This window comes from Ctenopharyngodon idella, chromosome 2 (assembly GCF_019924925.1).
Source record: "Ctenopharyngodon idella isolate HZGC_01 chromosome 2, HZGC01, whole genome shotgun sequence".
In the NCBI taxonomy this organism is placed as follows: domain Eukaryota; kingdom Metazoa; phylum Chordata; class Actinopteri; order Cypriniformes; family Xenocyprididae; genus Ctenopharyngodon; species Ctenopharyngodon idella.
In genome coordinates, this window is record NC_067221.1 from 32098622 (window position 1) to 32117152 (window position 18531).

At 38.5% G+C, this 18531-nt stretch overlaps 1 protein-coding gene across 2 annotated transcripts in view; it reads left to right on the forward strand.

Moving 5' to 3' along the window:
- The first annotated feature begins 3822 nt into the window (after positions 1-3822).
- The window catches only part of dsg2l (desmoglein 2 like), a 42318-nt gene continuing 27609 nt past the window's right edge, over positions 3823-18531 (forward strand). For both annotated transcript variants that reach the window (XM_051882568.1, XM_051882579.1), the window contains exons 1-4: positions 3823-3984; positions 6608-6730; positions 7081-7236; positions 10325-10463. In XM_051882568.1, the coding sequence (XP_051738528.1) occupies positions 3934-3984; positions 6608-6730; positions 7081-7236; positions 10325-10463 (469 nt within the window). In that variant the 5' untranslated portion in view covers positions 3823-3933. The remainder of the gene's footprint in view (positions 3985-6607; positions 6731-7080; positions 7237-10324; positions 10464-18531) is intronic.

Genomic DNA, 18531 nt, shown 5'->3' on the forward strand with positions numbered 1-18531 from the left:
TGAGAAAAGATCAAGGAATGCAAAAACATTCTTGCAGCTTCTGTTGAAAGTTGACACCGTATAAATTTAAAATTTCTAAGTTGAGGTGTCACTGAGCAGACTATTTTTTTAAACATGCTTTTCAAATGTTAAATGAGTGTCTAAGATAACTTCAAGATATTTAAAATCCAACACAATTCGTAATTTTTCACCATTAACTAATATATCTGGTAGGATCTCCTCCTTCTTTCTAATCTTAAAATACATACAGGCAGTTTTCTGAACATTTAATGTTAAACAACACTGATTAAGCCAGTCTGAGATTTTAGTCATGACAACAGATAATTTTTGTGATACCTGTTCATTTGTTTTATCATGTACATAAATCACAGTGTCATCTGCGTACATTTGAATATATACGTCAGGATAAACATCTGAGATCATTCAAATACAAACTAAAGGGGCTCTAATATAGACCCCTGAGGAACAATATCTAATAGAAGATATATGTGTTTTAATCCGGGTACACTGATTCCTTGATGTAAGATAAGACTCAATCCATTTCATTGTTTCTACAGAAAAGTTAAAATGTAATAATTTAGATAATAGAATATTATGATTTAATGTATTGAATGCCTTTTGCAAATCAAGAAACACCACACCCACAACCCGTGTCTAGTTTTTACTGCACTTGCTCAATAAAATAACATAGCCCTACAGCAGTTTCTGTCGAGTGCTGTTTACGAAACCCAAATTGCATAGGGCACATTAAATTATTTTGTGTATCTAAAAAATGTACAATTTGCTCAGTTACTACTTTTTCTGTTATTTTAGACACTAATGACAAAGTTGAGATTTGCCTATAATTTGCTACGTTAGATGGATCAACTGCCTTGAAGACTGGGGTAACTATCCCAGTTTTCCAACAATTTGGGAAAACAGATTGTCCAGCTGATAAATTCACAAAATGAGTGATTGGTGCCAAAAAAATTTCACAATTGTTTTTTAAGAAATTACAGTCTAAACCATCTATATCTTTAGCATTAGAATTTTTCAAATCTTTTATGATATTCTGAATTGTATTCTCTGAAACTGGTGTTAAATGGAATGCAGGTTTTATTGATTTAACAAAGTTAAGTTCTTTATATGTAATTCCAAATGTATCAGTCAAACTTTGAACAATCAACAAAATAATTGTTAAAAGTATCTATAATTTCATCATGCTTATTAAGTATTCTTCCTTCAAAATTTATTTCTAAACATTTAGTACATGATTTAGAGTCTTTCTTTCTCAATATCTTATTTCTTAAACTATTAAAAAGAAGTCGATCCTGTCGTAAACCAGATTTTATAGCTTTTTTTAAAGCAATATCTGCTTTTTCATGAGCATCCATACCTGTTCAGTAATCCATGATAAATTATTCTTTCTATGCCATTTCTAACTAATTTTGTATATTTATTCCTTATGTTTTTTATCTCCTCTATAAAGATTTTATGCGCAGTTTCCAAATCTTCAGTAGATAAAAGGGATACCCAATCAATTTGTCCAAGCTCTTCTTCAAACGCACTCGTATCCTTTTTTGATATTCTAAAAGAATAGTTCTGTTCATTCTGTGTAGTATCATGGTAAACAAACTTATTTTTATTTAACTTCCTGGATTTGTGTTAAATTGTGATCTGATAAATTAAAAGTCTTTGTAATTCTATCTGGAACTTCTATCTAAGTTCGCGAAGTTGCTGTAATTCGTGTAGGGCTCTCAATCATTTGTGTAAAATCATGCAATTTAGTTATTTCCTTTCTTTTTGGCCTTTTTATCAGACCAATTAAGATTAAAGTCCCCCATAACAATACACTCATTATGTGTATCAACTTCTTTAAAGAGTTTTTTTAAATGATCATAGAATGAAATATCGGATGAGGGCGGTCTATAAACTGCAACTAAGGCTGAATCCCAAATGGCACACTTCTATGCACTTTCGGTCTTGTGGACTTACAATGGCTGCCGCATGCGCATGTCCGTTAAGTCCACGAGACCGTAGGGTGTTCTATTCATCAATTTAGGTTTCAGAAGGGTGCTCGCGAGCGCCCCCTTTGCACCCGCTATGCGCCCAAGATGCGCACTTCAGCTGAGCCCGCAAGTTTGCGAGCTACACAGATGACTTTACCCAGCAGTCAAAGCGGCATTACGTCACAAAAGTGTGGACTCAGAGGAAGACCGTGAGGGTTTAGGGTGCCATTTGGGATTCAGCCTAAGTCGAGGTAGCTCCTACGACACCCTCCGACAGCACATCCGAATCACAGTCAGCCCCGGCTTGATGACCAGCAACCGTCTGGGAACATTGCAGCTCACGATGCTTCTCGCCGGCTGATCTTCGGCAACAGGTCGAGACAGCCCCCCCCGATACACTCCGACAGCACATCCAGACCACAGCCAGCCCCGGCCCGACGACTGGCAGCCATTGCGGGAAGCCCAGGTAAATCACCAGCACACTCCGGCGGAACAACCATCGCGAGAAACTAGGCCGCGACCTGGCCCGATCCGAACACAGACATCCACCGGCGACAGCAAAACGCCTCCAGGCACAGCTCCAGAATCTGAAACAACACACTGAGTACCTCCAATGCTGCCAGTTAAACACACTCACACACACAACGCACTATTATCCAGACACAAATTAAGTGGTGTGGCTGTAACGATATGGACGCAACAAAATTGAGCCAGAAGAGTCAAATAAGAGGTTGAAATCAGGTTGATTACTGATAAAGCGTTTCTGTTCATTCTGTTTTTGTTACATTTTTGTTGAATTTTGATGTCATGTGTAACAATGATTTTATGGTCAGGTTTGACTGTAATATTAATGCAAAAACTGACACTTCAAACTAAACCTTTTGTGAATGTACGCAGAGTGGCCTACAAACTCCTTGTGAGTGTTGAAGCTGAATTCTGCTGATGAAACTGCAAACTGTTCTAAAGTAAAATTTTCTTCAATTTATTTTTTAAACTCTGACTCCTGGTCTTCATTCATCATATCTAGTCATTGGGTACTTAACTGTAAATTCCCCTGCAATATTATTGAACAAAAATATATTACATTGTTTTTACTGAAAAAAAAAAGTTATTTCAGGTGTTCGGTCACTTTGGCCTCGAACACAAGGCGTGACTCCCAAATGAACAACACTAGAGGGTCAAAAAATGTGACCAGTTTTAACCTGAACTCGGTTGCATGTAATACCCTCCCCGGACTCCGTTACCCACCCCTCCCTCACCCAGTATTTTGGTTGAAAGCCATTTATTCACATTGTACCAGTGACTCTTGTCCTCCCACATACCAAAAAGAGCAAGTGATGAGTGCCTTATCTTCCTGACTTCTTTTTGTGTGTTTAAATGTAAAAGGAACAACAAAGTGCTATTTCTTGCAGTTTTTGTATTATGGAGTGGTTAAACACTTTTCGCAGTGTTCATTCATAAAGACAACAACAGAATATATTCTGAATGTATTCAACATGTTAATGGTGATTCTCATATACACTGAGAAAATGTTTATTTGAATTTTGTGGTTATTAAATTGTCATTTTCAATTTGCAATGTAGCTACTTAGAATTTCTGTTTAGAGAAGAATACAAACTATAAATCAGGACAGACTTATTCTTTGAGTTGGGGCTATAGGCTATAGTTTTTATTAATAATAATAATAAAAAATTGTCTGTTATATAAGAAAAGTCTGAACACACGATTTACTGGAAATTTATCGGGGCACAGAGAACCTCCTACAGAAGAGTAATTACAGAGAGAGAGAGAGAGAGAGAGAGAGAGAGAGAGAGAGAGAGAGAGAGAGAAAATGATTTCTCATACTCGGCATTCTTCAGTGTGCTGCTGAAGATCCGCCCACCGCTGACCGATAGTCAGTCCGTGTCAAAGTTCCGCGAGTAACGGCAGGAGCGGCAGCAGGATAATGGCGAAGCTCTTCGGGTTTTCACTGTTCATAGTGCTGCTGGGTCTAACGGTAAGAAAAAAAGATTCAAAAGTTTCCAGTGTTCATGTTGACGAGAATATAATCTTAAATCTTTTGTCTTTATCCTGAAAGTTTCATTTGTTTAATATGGATTATTTTCTAAACACTCTCTAAACACTCTTTCATAGATCTGTGTTAATAAGACTATTTTATGTATGACTTACGTGCGTAAATGGCTGTTTTCTGTTAATCTTGACAATTTGTACTTGTGTGGGTGTGTGTTTGTTCTCTCTGGTGGTCATTCTTACACAGATGTGTGATAGTCAGCGAGGGGATTATGTGTTATTAATGAACTCTGTGGCCTAGGAAACAAATAAATTGAAGAACTGTATATGTAGGCTATATGTCACACTAATACTGACTCTGTTTTTATGGAGAAAGACATTATTGGTTAAACTATGCATTACCAGATTTCCAGAGGAAGAGAGCATAATCTTAATCAGGGTGGGAATTACAGAGTTTGAGGAAGTCAAAACAAAAGGTTGGCTTAAAATTATTATCCTATTGTTTTTTACATGTAAGTTGGTGAATTATGGAAGTACAACAATGCCATGTGTTTTTGAAACAAAAAGCTTGTTGAATTGCACTAATTGAAAAAAAAAAAAAATGCAGTGCATTAACCGTGCTTGTATTTTAATGCATTGTATTTTTAGGGCTGAAATTCAACATGGTTGTATATTTAAACTGTGAATATTTCAATTCAAAGCATTTCACACACATTTTCATTATTAAGAATAAATAATCCATATTCACCTTTCAGATTTCACTTCCAAAATATTAATTCTGAAAAGGTGATAAAGACACAAAAGTTGCGTTTACATTTATTTCAATGTCTTTACTGTTACTTTCCCTGTAAGACCACCAAACTCGCACCTTTTTGAGGATGTAGGCTATACTAAATAGGCTACAGGTAAGCAGGTTGACTCAGAATATGAACGTAACGTGCAAAGTTTGACGCTAAGCGTTTCCCAGTGAAATACTGGCATAAAGTTGGCTTGGCATTTGATGGTCGATTTTCGCAAAATTTAGGAACCGTCTCTAAAGTTACACACGACATTTCTAACTTCAATAGCATTTGAAGAGAATAACTTACAGTCATAAAACCAACTGTAAAGTGTTCATGTGGGTTTTTAGGTATGATGCACACCTTTTAGTTTCTTGATATTAAATAAAACAAACTGTCAAGTCATATGTTAATATCGTTAAATATTTCACTTAGCCTACAGTATGCTCCCATAATTTAAAGCTCTATAGTATTTGAAGAGAATGAATTACAGTCTGTAAAGTGTTCATGTAGGTGTGATGCACAACTTTTAGACTGTTGATAATAAATATGAACTCATGCTGTAGTGAAAAATGTAGTAAATTGTTGATATTAAAATAAATATGAGCTCATGCGGTAGTAAAAAAAAAAAAAAAAAAAAAAAAATCAATGTTTTTTGATTTGTTTATTTTATTAAATATAAAAAATCTAAAAGGTGTGCATCATGCCAGTCACATACATGAGCACATTACAGTTTATGACTAAGTCATTATCTTCAAATGATATTGAAGTTAGTAATGTGTATACCAATGTCGTATGTAACTTTAGAGACGGTCTCTAAATTTGCCAATATGGACCAATGCCAAGCCAACTTTATGCCAGTTTTTTACTGGGAAACGCTTGGCGTCAAACTTTGCGCGTTATGTCCATATTCTGAGTCAACCTGCTTGCCTGTAGCCTATATAGTATAGCATACATCCCCAAATACGGTGCGGGTTTGGTGGTCTTTATATCACTGTATTTAGTCTATAAAGATAAGTTAAGCGTTCTATATGTCCCCACGGCAGGGGAATCCTGGAGTATGACATCTTGAGGGAAACACCAGTACTGCAGCATAGCGCCCCAATATAAAGTTAAGGAAAGTTATATGTCTACCTCAGATTTAACCGTTTGAATTGTACATCAGCATCAGGGAATAACGTTATAATCTCGTTCACTGTAGAGAAAGCTGCTTACATGTAAGCTACACAGGGAGAGTAACAGTGAAGACACTGAATTAAATGTAAACACAACTTTTGTGTCTTTATCAGCTTTTATGCATATACTAGCCCTGATAATCGTCACACATGCACTTACCAATTGCTCCATTAATGTAAATCCGTTTTTTTGTGAATGAATATATACCAGGGAATGACTTTTATTAAAAATAACACAAACTTCATTAACACTATAGTTCATTCTTCTTTTTTAACCACGTGTTCATCATTTATTTTTGCTACTTTCACATTTCAGCAGTCCCATAGTCGTGGATTTATTTCCACCAAGTTTTTCCCCTTTAAAAGTTAGTGTAAATTACAAGGAGACAACAGCGTCAGTGAAGAGTATGGTTGAGATGTAATGTGAAAGTGATATGAAGGGGGAAATCATGGTAAATATCAACTTGTGAGCAAAATATTTATATTGTGCATAATTTCCTATCAAGCTGTAATTCTATTAAATTATGAAAAAAGTGTGAAAGTATTAATTGCGTATATTTTGGATTCTTACATCTGTTTTACTGCTAAAAGCTTCTCCAGTGTATTTTATCACATTATTTGGGTAAAATAGACACATGCTTTTGTGTTTTTGTAGATACTAAAGACTTCAGCGTCTGGAGGACAACAGAAGAAAATCAGACAGAAGAGAGAATGGATTATTCCACCCCGCAAACTGAGGGAAAATGTTAATTATATGCATTTGGAGTACATAGCCAAAGTAAGATCTTCATTGTTTTTTGTTGTTGTCGTTGTTGTATTTTATTATTATTTCTCTGCAGTGTTTTTTGGGGGGGAATAAACACTTATTTTTAAATTAAACAGAGCAACAGGAAATAATGAGGTGATTTGTAAACTCTCTCTAGATCGAAAAATTATAAGCACTTTTCCAAATGTTCTGCTATGAATTACCATTAACTTGTATTAGGATCAGTAAACTCTAGAAAAAAAGAAAGAAAAAATGGTAATTATAGAGAAAAAAAAGTGTATGTGTGACTAGTACTGCCATTTTTATTCAATAGATGCTCTTTTTTTAAACCAAATTAAAGAATAAAGTGCATTTGATTTCAGATCCGTTCAGACGAGGAGACCAGGACAAGTATACGATATTCACTGACTGGACCAGGGGCTGACAGTCCACCCATCAACTTGTTCACTGTTGATAGAGACAAAGGCTTGGTCAAGATCCATGGAGTGTTAGACAGAGAGGAAACTCCCACATATCACGTGAGCAGCCCTTTTATTGCATGGGTGTCTGTCTTTCCCTGACAAATCTATGACAGTATACTGATGACTCAGTATGAAAGATAGCAGCTAGCAGCAACATTTCACAGGAGAGCTGGATTTGGGATTGTCATAAAGTGATGAATGTCATGCATTCTGCCTAAATGACAAGATTACTAAATGAGGTGCAGCGCATACTAAAAACCCATAACTTGTATTTTCTTAGCCATAGCACACTCTAAAGAGTGGTAATGTCACTGAGTCGTACTGAGTGCGTATGCATGTATTTGTTATCACAAAGAAATCATGATTCATTAATAAGTTTGAATTTAATTTGTCATGAAACAAAAGTTGCAATAGCCGTTTCTTCCCTATTGTGATCTGTTGTCTATGGAAGCACATGTGTAGCAATATTCAATTTAAAATGTAATATGCAAAATGACAATGCAATATGTAAAATGGCAAAACATTTTTGTATTTAAATTTATATTTTCCATACTGTATGTGCAATGTTTGGAGCAAAATGATCATTCAAATTCAATAATATAATTTACATTTGCTGTTTCCTACACTAGTTTTAAAATATAAACATATATTTTAACGCTTTATAAGTTGCAAAATTAAAATGAAATTGTATTACAGAAATGATTATTTATGTTTAAAATGTTCAAGCAAAAATTGTAGCAAAATGACCATTTAAATGTTTTTTTTTTTTATTGCAATTTGCACTCAGTTGCATTTTCATTAAATGTCCCGCAATGAATGTAGCATTCAATGTGGATTTGAAAATGCATTCTGAGCCGACCACGTCTCCGCCCCGCCCTGTCAATCACTGCGTCAAGGCGGGGCCAGGTGTTGTAAACATGGCGGCAGCAGAGCTAAGAAGAGCGAGGCATAAACTGGCAGATGTAGCTGAGCAAGAACAGAGAAACGTCAGTGTTCCTGAAGATTATGCGCGTCCGTCAGTCATAGAACCAGTATGTTATTAGAAGCATAGATATTTATGGTTAGGACGACTCGTAGAGAACGCGCCTGGCGCTTGTGCACCTTATCGTGAGGTGAGCGTGCTCGCGTGTATGTAAAAGTGCTGAAACAGACGCGTCGAATGAGTGGTGCTTTAAAACAGGTTACTTACTCATAGAAATAATCTTAGACAAACTGTCCGAGATTATTGCTTGCTCTATCAGTATGGTTGTTGTTCTCCATCTCAGAGAGGAGAGGATCACTGCCTTTTAGATCTGTGGTCTGCAGATCTATTTCCCTTCTGAGTCCCCACTCTCAAGGTTTAGCCCTCCATGATGGTCCTGTATGGCCATCTGGATGCTCTGGTCCCATCCAGAAATCTTCCTCCTCCAATGTCCTCGCTTGACTTCCTGGTCCCATCTCCTCCGCTGGTTTCCTCCAGTTCTTTGGATCCATAGGTGCCACTGCTGTCATCTTGCTCATTGGCTCTGCCCCCGCTGCTAACTGCATGTGGCTCATTGGATTCGCCTCGGACTTCCCAACCACCAGCTCGGCACGAGGATGAGGATTCCCTGGCGTCACCTCAAGCCTCCAGGCCCATGTCTCCACCTTGGTCTGTCAGCCCGACGGCTCCACCCTGGCTCTGTGCTCCCTTGACTGTGGTTCACCAGCCCTGGGACTCCTCCAGGCTCCCTCATCCCTCCGGATCAGCCTCGGACAGTCGTCGCTCTGCCTCCATCACAGACTTCTGGGTCTCCGGCTGCGCTCGACCCTCCACCCCTTCGGCTCCACCGGGCTTCTCTTTCCCTTCGACTTCCCTGTTGTCCTCACTCCCTCCGGCATCGCCCGGTCAGCCAAGCCCCCGTGTCCGCCTCGGTCTAGCAAGCCAGCAGCTCCACCTTGGGCTTCCGGGCCATGAATGTCGCCTTGGTCCGTCGGCTTCTCTACTCAGAAATTCTGTTGGGCTTAGAAAATGTCACAAACGGTGGTTGTAATGATCTCACAAAGACACGTTATCAAATGGAGTATACTTTAAAAAGGCTACGTGTTCGACTGTACGCATATGTTAGTGTAAAAAAACAAAGTATACTTTAGGCTTAAGCCTTGAGTTAAATATCAGTTGATTTACACAGATTCTGCAGGCTTACATGAACAAGATCATCAGCGTCTTGAATACTGTCTGTATGAATGTGTAACGAGAGTCAAGCCTGTATTCTCTTACCAGTAAGCATAGTGACACTGACCAAAGTAATATCAAAGATGGCGGCATCCATAAAACGGAAAAGTCTTATCACTTTTTGAGACAATCTAGGATCTGGATCTAAAACTTTCAGATGACACACAGCTCATATTTCCGTCGCTGTTGTTAACGAAAGTGAAACCACACACATGAAACCCCTTAGCATGGCGGCTCTCTCGCACTGTATGACGTGACAAACAACTAGTTGTCCAGTGCAGTTCCGTTCACACAGCGCATGTTTTCCAAGAATGCAGGTTGTGAGTCCTGAAAATTTATGGGTGTGAGATCGGTTATAGAATGCGGTTGTCACTCCCGTAAATAACTGTACTGTGTGTGAACGTAATCGTATTAAGGACTCAAATACAGGACTGACGTCCATATTCTGCTGCTGTGTGAACGTGGCCATAGTTTAAGAGTGTAGCTATGTGAAGGGATAGAGAGAGTTTGTGCTTGTGAATCAGAGTTCACACACTTAGACTGAGAAAAGGGAGGTTTTATGATATTCTGATATTACACCCTGGTTTATCCTCTCTATCAGGACTGATTATCAAATGCCATTTGTGTTTAGTTGAAGGGGTGTTTCATGTAATTTGTATTACATGGTTTCAATTGAATGCAGTTCTGAGGAACAGGACAAGGATATTTTTTATGATAGGAACAGGACAAGGATGTTTTTTTATGATAGGGGGATGAAAGAGTAAGGGTGGGGAAATATGAATGCCTGTCAATAAATAATAATTTGTTTAGAATATTTAAAGAAGGTAGTGAGTAACTGATGATAAAATTTAAGTTGCCAAAGATGGTGAGAATATATGCAATTTTGCAACTTACCTTTTTTTTTGTTACCATGAACATGTTGAAATGTTTGGTGATTTTCTTGTATTATAGCTTCGAGGGGTGGCCAAGTTTCTGAATGGGAGTTATGCTGAGAAGGATATTGACTTAAGAATCGAGGTGGAGGATGAGAACGATTGTGCTCCTGTGCTTAACTTCACAACTGGATCTGTTCCTGAGCTGAGCGCAAGAGGTACTGGGATCATTCACGATACTCACGGAATTGCCTCAATCATTTGAAGTGTTCAAAATGTTTGTAGTATCATATGGCTGATTTGATTGACTAAATGAAGAGTTGCATTATATTAGAGTCACGATTTGTTAGTCTAGTGGTAAAGTTTCATTTAGGGGACCTGGGGGACCTAAATGTGCATATAACATATTTACGACTCATAAATATAGCTGCAAAAGTCAAAAGACCAAAGAAACACAAAAATATTCTTTGTGAATATTACAAGCCAGTTCAATAAATTGGCTTGTGCTGCAAGTGGACATGATGGACAGTGATAAGCTATTTATTGATATTGGGCTAGAATTTAAATTTATTAGAATGTTAAATTGTCACTGACAAAATTTCTGCAGCCAAGTAGTTTTGTTTCTACCTAAAACAATGAACTTGGTGAATTAATCACTCTTTTGAATGGATTCTTTTTAAAGAAGTCCTAAAGCACACACACTCCCTGAATTGTTTCTCTCTCAATAAAACAGCAACAAGCCAATTTAGAAAGCATGGTGCAAAAAGCACCGGATGACCTGTATTTTTACATAAAATCAGTTGATCATGGCTGCATCATATAATTTGTCAGCGATGAAAAAAGTCTTGATTAAAAAGAACACTTGCTTGTGCAACTTGTATATGACTATGCACTTAGAAAAGTCAAGTAAAGACATTTCCTAACTAAAAAGTATCTAGAAGTACAAACATTTACTGTAACATTACCATGGCTTGACCCGTTACAGAGTACCTTATTGCTTACATATTTAACATTATTTTAATACAAGCCTATTTTCTATGGAGTTAGTATTGTGCCATAATTAAACAAACAAATTCAGCATTTTGCAAACAAACACAATCTGTTTTGCAAAGGAAAACTCAACTGGCAAACAAACAGAAAGTGATGTGCAAATACAAAGGTCAGTTTGAGCGAAAACGCAGAGGAGTAACAAATATATGTATTGTGTTTTACAAATATAAATAAATGAGCCTACATCATATTTCACAAATAAATACAAACTATCCTACAAATGGCATGTAACCTTTGGACAAATCCAGTGCATACAAACGCACACATGTCTGTTACGATATATATATATATAATTACATATAGGCTAGCCTGAAAAAAGTGTTTAAAAGAAGTTTTCAGCTGACAAAAATGAGTGGTGAACATGTGAGTATGATGAATTCTGAAGGATCATGTGACACTGAAGCCTGAAGTAATGATGCTGAAAATTTACCTTGATCACAGGAATAAATTACTTTTTTTTTTTTTTTTTTTTTTAATATATATATACAACAGAAACCAGTTACTTTAAATTGCAGTAATATTTCACAGTATTACTTTATTTTACTTTATTTTTGATCAAATAAATACAGCCTTGGTGAGATTAATAGACTACTTTCAAAACATTAAAAAAAACCGTATTGTTTACAAACTTTTGACCGGTACTCTGCAGTGAAGATAATCAATGTAAGAGTTGCCTGAACCAAATTTGTGTGGCTATTTTTAATATGTTTAAATGAAAATGAAAAGAGGCAGATTGGTGTTTTATAACATGTTTTGTATAACATGTTGCTGGCAGTTATACATATAGAGATAACCGGAGTAGCCAGAGCGAGCCGAGTGATGTTATCAAGATTGATGCTGGTGCATTTTGCAGATAAGAATTACCAAACTTTTCGTACTTGGTATTGAGAAACGCCCAACTCACCTGTTCACCACTCATTTTCTTCAGCTGTAAACTCCTTGTAAACTTATTTTCTATACGTGATTATTTTGTTTTATATATAACTATATATGTCTTGAAATGTGTTTTGATGTATGTTTCTATCTTTTATTTCCCCTAATTCCATTGTATTTTATTTGTATGTTCTTGTAAAGCGCTTTGAGATGCAACTTTTAAAGGTGCTATAAAATAAAGTTTATTATTATTATTATTATTATAATTATAAACGCATGTTTCAGGGCTTCTCTCGGGAGACTAGCATGTGCTGTTTTGGAAGAGGAAGTTGCTCAACTGCATTTGTGAGAAAATAAAGCCGAGAGATCTCATAAAAAGACAAGTGTCTTACAAACATAACAGACAGGTGTGCATTTGTATGCGCTAGATTTGGTATTTGTTCAAATGTTACATGCCATTTTTAGGATGGTTTGTATTTATTTTTGAAATATGATGTAGGCTCATTTATAAATATTTGTAAAACACAATACATATATTTGTTACTCTGCGTTTTCACTCAAACTGACCTTTGTATCACTTTCTGTTTGTTTGTGAGTCGAGTTTTCCTTTGCAAAGCAAATCGTGTTTAATTATGGCACAATATTAACTCCATAATTTTCTGTCCAATTTTTGTTTTACAGTATTAGTATTTACTTTAGTAAGGTGTGGTTATTTTATATATGGCTTGTATGTATATATATATTTTAGGGGTGAAACGGTTCTCGGTAAAAAATCGAACTGTACCGTTCTGCACACTTGATTCGGCACACACTTGCACCGCGGTTCATCTAATTTCTGACGACGCATACGCGTCTATAATATGGTTTGTAGAAAATAAATAAAACAGACTGAGTTAGGCTAATGTATGGTTCTGTTGATGGATACGCATTCTGGCTTCCCCTAAACTTTGTTCAGTGCGAGTGCTGCATGCTCTATATGAGCATTCATTTATGCCTTCATCACCCGGGTGTTGATAGCGCGCGAGCGCAGGTGAGACCTGAATAGCACACGTTGCTATCTGTGTTTAAACTAAACTCATTTAAGCCTTGCCAATTTAAACATTCGAGTGCAAGTCGCGAAAGAGAACTTACGCACGCGCTGTGAGAAGATTTGTGCACTCATCCGAAGCGCGCATGCGGAAGCGCGTTGTCACGTATGTTTTGGTTTTGTGTTCATGTTTATGATTTCATGTCTTTTATTTTGTAGTTTGATATTTGTTGCTTGTTTGTGTCATGCTTCCCTTGCTCCTCATGTTCTCCCTTAGTCTATGTGTCATGTTCTCATTGCTTGTTTATGGTCATGTGTTCCTGAGTTTTGTTCTTTCCTTGGTTCCCTTGTTCCTTGTGTCACTTCCCCATTGGTTGTCTTAGTCATGTGTTCTCTAAGTTAAAGCCATTGTCTTCCCCATGTTACTTTGTCGTGTATTGTTTATGTAACCCTGCTGTCGGTGAGTCTTATAGTCAAGTCAAGTCAAGTCAAGTCAAGTCTGTTCATGTTCAAGTCTGCTCTTTGCCAAGTCAAGTCTGTTCAAGTCACGTCTGTTCAAGTCAAGTCTGTTCATGTCAACTGGTTGCTTTGTTAGTTCACTTTGGATAATTCAATAAACTGCACTTGGGTTCATCATCTCGCCTTCAGTCTGGACTAATCGTTACAGAATACACAACACCTACAATGAACCCAGTAGTTTCTCGCCTCTTGAGCCTCCATCAAGGTAAACAATCCATTGAGGATTATGTTCAGGATTTTTGTGACGTGTGCTGTCATGTGGATTTCGATGACGTGGCGCTAAAAGACATTTTTCGCCATGGACTTAATGAACCTGTATGTTCATGGCTTCTTGGCGGAAAGATTCACTGGTCCTTGGAGGAATATATAGATCATGCCCTTGTGCTAAGCAGTTCCTCAAATTGTGGATGAGGAGTCCCACAAAACCCCAGTACCCACCACATCAGAGTGTCTTCATTCCCCTGCTGTCATGTCTGGAGTAATTCACGCCACGACTACTAAGCCAAAGCCTGTTCATGTCATGCCTGCAAGGTCAGTACCTGTTCACGTTAAGTCTGCCATGTCAGGACCTGTTCACGCCATGCCTGCACCAAGTCCTGTTCACTCCAAGCAAGCCAGGTCAGTGCCTGTTCATGTGATGTCTTCCACGCCACAGACTGTTCACGTTATGCCAACCAGGTCAGTGCCTGTTCACGTGATGCCTTCCAAGCCACAGACTGTCCACACCGTGTCTGCCAAGCGAAGGCCTGTTCATGTCATGCCTCCCAGATCAGGGCCTGTTCACGCCATGCTTGCCACGTCTGCCACGTCTGCCACGCCAGTGCCTGCTCCCCCCATGCCTGCCACGCCAGGGCCTGCTCCCGCCATGCCTGCCACGCCAGTGCCTGCTCCCGCCATGCCTGCCACGCCTTGCCTGTCACACCAGGTCCAGTTCACAACATGGCCTCCACATCAGAGACTCGTCTCAAGATGGCCGCCATACCAGAGTCTCCAGAGGATGCAGCGTTGATCATTATGGCCACGGCTATTTTATGTCTGTGGGCTGAACACACATCCGCTCCAGCCCTGGACCAGCGTCCAGAGGGGACTCCAGCCCCTGACCAGTGTCCAGAGGGGACTTTCCCCTAAATATTTTTTATGGGTACCAAGCTCCAGCGGATGCAGAGTTTGGCTCATCATTGCTCCATGATCCAGGCCCACTGCTGCTCCAAAGTCAATGTCTGCTCATGTTCCACGGACCAGGTCCTCCAGTGCACCGGGACCCCGTGCTCCATGGTCCATGTCAGCCCACGCTCCACGGTCCAGGTCAGCCCACCATCCCTCCCCCAAGACTGCCTCTGCTCCACCACCCTCCTGGACTGTCATGTTTTGATTTTGTTGAGCGTCGGGAGCCGCCCTTAGACGGGGGGATCTGTCACGTATGTTTTGGTTTTGTGTTCATGTTTATGATTTCATGTCTTTTATTTTGTAGTTTGATATTTGTTGCTTGTTTGTGTCATGCTTCCCTTGCTCCTCATGTTCTCCCTTAGTCTATGAGTCATGTTCTCATTGGTTGTTTATGGTCATGTGTTCCTGAGTTCTGTTCTTTCATTGGTTCCCTTGTTCCTTGTGTCACTTCCCCATTGGTTGTCTTAGTCATGTGTTCTCTAAGTTCTTGTATTTAAAGCCATTGTCTTCCCCATGTTACTTTGTCGTGTATTGGTAATGTAACCCTGCTGTCGGTGAGTCTTATAGTCAAGTCAAGTCAAGTCTGTTCATGTCCAAGTCTGCTCTTTGCCAAGTCAAGTCTGTTCAAGTCTGCTCATTGTCAAGTCTGTTCAAGTCACATCTGTTCAAGTCAAGTCTGTTCATGTCAACTGGTTGCTTTGTTAGTTCACTTTGGATAATTCAATAAACTGCACTTGGGTTCATCATCTCGCCTTCAGTCTGGACTAATCGTTACACGCGTGTACAGTGCGCAAATATTGAGGTGTCTTTCAAGTCTTGTGCTTGAATGGACAAAAACTGTGATACAAACCGAACCGTGAGTAATCTGAACCGTTGCACCCCTAATATATATTAATTCATATTCAGTACAATTATTGAATTTAATTAAAAAGTCTAATACAATTATACAAAATTAAAGCTAATTTAAAATAAGAAATGAATAATTTTTTTTTTTTTTAAATTCATTTACGATTTCGTTTTTTTGGCCAAGTGCATCCAGAATTTTTGGTTGAAATTTTCATTTCAGTGCATCCCTAGTTATCGCCTTATATATTTTAAATATTTTAATAGTTGATGTCACAAGCCTGTCTGCCCCTCTCTTTACTGTGCCCATCACTCCCATTTTATATCACTGTCCCCTCCTCACTTCTCTCAAGCATTCCAAACAGTGAGTCATGCTCTAATCAGTCTATAACCAAGGCTAATTAGAGCATGACTTTGACGCCAGTTTCACACTGGATGCACAAGCAGTGTGGAGGTAGTGCAGAAGCTGTGCGCATGCAGAGCAGGAGCAGTACGCGTCAATTGTGCTTTCATACTGGCAGCGTTTGTTGCGTTCAGCTGAACCGTGGCTTGTATACTGCAGATACAGACGAGTATTGTTCATTCTGTCACATTTTCCGGTGTTCTCCTCCGACCACTGTCTGCCACTGTGCTTTGATCTATGATGGGCAGCATGCTCTGCTGCGATGCAACCGCGTTCCCCTCTGTCCCACACACATATGCATATAACATGCTGTATATAGGTAGCTTACATGATAAAAGTAAAGATATGCCTCTAGTTGTAATCATTTAAACAGGCCTTTGAAGTTTGGGTAAAAAACTCCTTGCAGTGATGTGTTTTCATGTATTTTATTTATTTTTATTTGATTATGTTAATTAGGTCCATTTTGATCAAGAACAACGCTTCTACTCTGCTCCTGTGACACGCTGCCGCACCGCTTCTGCTTGTGGTCTGAATGCTCTAATCTGTTAACATGGGTGCCGAAAAAAGTATACGCTGCTTACGCTCTGTTTACACGTGTGGTGTGAAACCGGCCTGAGAGCTGTGTGCTGGAGAGGACATGTTGCTGCTGTCACTTTTCCATAACTGATAGCATTTGCAAAAATCCCTCAGCATTCAAAATAAAATCCAGTGCTATATTGGCAGTTCCCCACAGAAGGACATTTGGACACAATGAAGGAGGTATGAACAGCCTCCCTACTTAGAACCTGTCTGGTGGGGGTTCTGTCTGGTGAGCTCATCGCACTCTCTTCTTGAGGTTTTACTAGCTATGTTTACATTTAACCAAATAATCCATTAGTAATAAGACTGATGGCTCAATCAGATTGAAAAAGCCTTGATGTAAACAACTCAGTTGATTCAACTGAGCTAAATCCAAAATAAATTATATTGTGCAAAAATATATTGTGCACATGCTCAGTGCCGTGATGCATATGTTTGCATACATCTTATGAACTGGTCAGTAGAGGAGCCTGATATTAATTAAGTATTTATATTTTTATATATATTTCTTTTTAGATGTGTCATCGGATCCACTACTGGAGGCATTTTAGAATCCTTTTGCTGGAGTTTATTAAACAATTCAGAAAGTCCAGGGCAAATAAACCAAACATTAAACAGGGAATTGTAATCAGTGACCAAACCCAAATAGGCAGTCCAACAGCAAACAAATCCAAAGACAAAGATCCAAAAACAGTAATCCAGACAACAGAGAAAGGGTCATGCACATGAGATGAGAGTAGTCACAGAAATGGTTGGTATGCAGGTGAACTAACATTACGCAAAGATGGCTACTGAAAGCATTGATTAAATATCTTATACAGGAAGTGAACTAGTGGCACAGGAAGTGGAATTAGAATTCTGGTGATGGCTCCCTCTTGTGGAAGGGATGAAAGATTCATGGACTGAGACTCTACAGTCATCTAGGGAAAAATGACAATTATACTTGCGGTATACTTGACATTATCACGGTGGCTTTCTGCACTTCTGATTTGAATTCATTTTGATGTAATAAAAATAAATAAATAGTGCATGTAAGCTTAGCTTAGCACTGCTTTCACATGTTTATTCATAAATAAATATTCAGCTCTGGAAAAATTAAGATATCCAGGTACACACATACATAGCAGTAAAGCGTGTCAAGAATGCCATTATTCAGAAGTCTGCCGGGCTGTTAGTGAGGCCAAAGGGTATGACTCCATACTCATACTCGAAAGTCAGCAGGGGGTATTTATTATGTAAGGTAGCCAAGACATGGGGCAAATTCTAATCGGAGCTGAGCATCCCTATGCTTTACTCACTCCGAAGGGCAGAGCCCTTGAAGTTGGGACTTTGGAGGGAGCAGGGCACTTTAGAAGGCTCTTGGCGAAGGGAGCAATGAAAGACCATGTAATTTCATCATTAGCTTCACATGGAATGTTACCACAAAAACATTAGGCAGCGACAACAGGATATCTTATTATTGCTGTTAATATAATATAAATTATTTGATACAATATGATACAAATAAAAAAAATATATATATATGTTTTTAAAATATGCTTTATATGTGTGTGTGTTCCCAATCTGCTCTTAACTTTATAAGTTCAAGGAGAAAATTATCCCTTGATTTACTCACCCTCAAGCCATCCTAAGTGTATATGACTATCTTCTTTCAGACGAACACAATTGAAAATATCCTTGCTCCTCGAAGCTTTGTAATGGTTGTGAATGGGGGTCACATTTTGAAGCAAAAATAAAATGCATCCATCCATAATAAAAGTAATCCATATGACTCCATGTTTAAAACTATAAATTCAAATAACTAGCTTCTGGCGGACAGCCGTAC